This window comes from Penaeus monodon, chromosome 15, assembly GCF_015228065.2.
Source record: "Penaeus monodon isolate SGIC_2016 chromosome 15, NSTDA_Pmon_1, whole genome shotgun sequence".
In the NCBI taxonomy this organism is placed as follows: Eukaryota; Metazoa; Arthropoda; class Malacostraca; order Decapoda; family Penaeidae; genus Penaeus; species Penaeus monodon.
Window position 1 is genome coordinate 24,397,883 of NC_051400.1, and position 551 is coordinate 24,398,433.

Here is a 551-nt window from a genome sequence, read left to right on the forward strand (position 1 = left end):
ATCATTCCAATATCTGTAGTAATTTCAGCGAACGTGGCCACTCTCCCTGAGCTAGGTTTACCTGAAGGCCCGACGCGCCACGTCTTCTAAGGCAGTTTTTGGACCAGCGTGAAGCTTGGCGAGCATTGCGAAGCAGAGCAGGCTTCCCCAAGGCTTCAAGTCACCGACTGGCGAGTCTTGAAGCCTCGCCAGGGGCTTCGCGCATAGAAAACCTTCCTTCGCTCTCCTCCGACGGCAGCCGAAGCAGCGCCACGAAGCTCTAACCGATGCGAAGCCGAGGCACTCGCATCCCGAAGCGCACGGGAGGCCGCGCCCTTGGAGGGGTCTTGGGCCTCGCCTTCGACGACTTGTGCTGCCTCCGGAGGAAGCTGAGCGTGGAGGCGTCGATGGCATAGTTGAAGGCGGCCTCGCCCGGCGCGCGGCAGCCGCTGTGGTTGATCACGTCGAAGTGCGCCACGTCCAGGTCGTACTTGGCCAGGTCGGCCTTGACCTGGAAGGAGATGCTGGTCACGCTCACTCCGTGGGGAATGTCCTTATACCGACCTTTCTGA

The 551-nt window shown here is 61.0% G+C and overlaps 1 protein-coding gene across 1 annotated transcript in view; it reads right to left on the minus strand.

Moving 5' to 3' along the window:
* Positions 1-27: 27 nt before the first annotated feature.
* Positions 28-551, minus strand: part of LOC119582261 — a 5,744-nt gene continuing 5,220 nt past the window's right edge. The window contains exon 5 of the mRNA XM_037930481.1: positions 28-490. Within this exon, the coding sequence (XP_037786409.1) occupies positions 260-490 (231 nt within the window). The 3' untranslated portion in view covers positions 28-259. The remainder of the gene's footprint in view (positions 491-551) is intronic.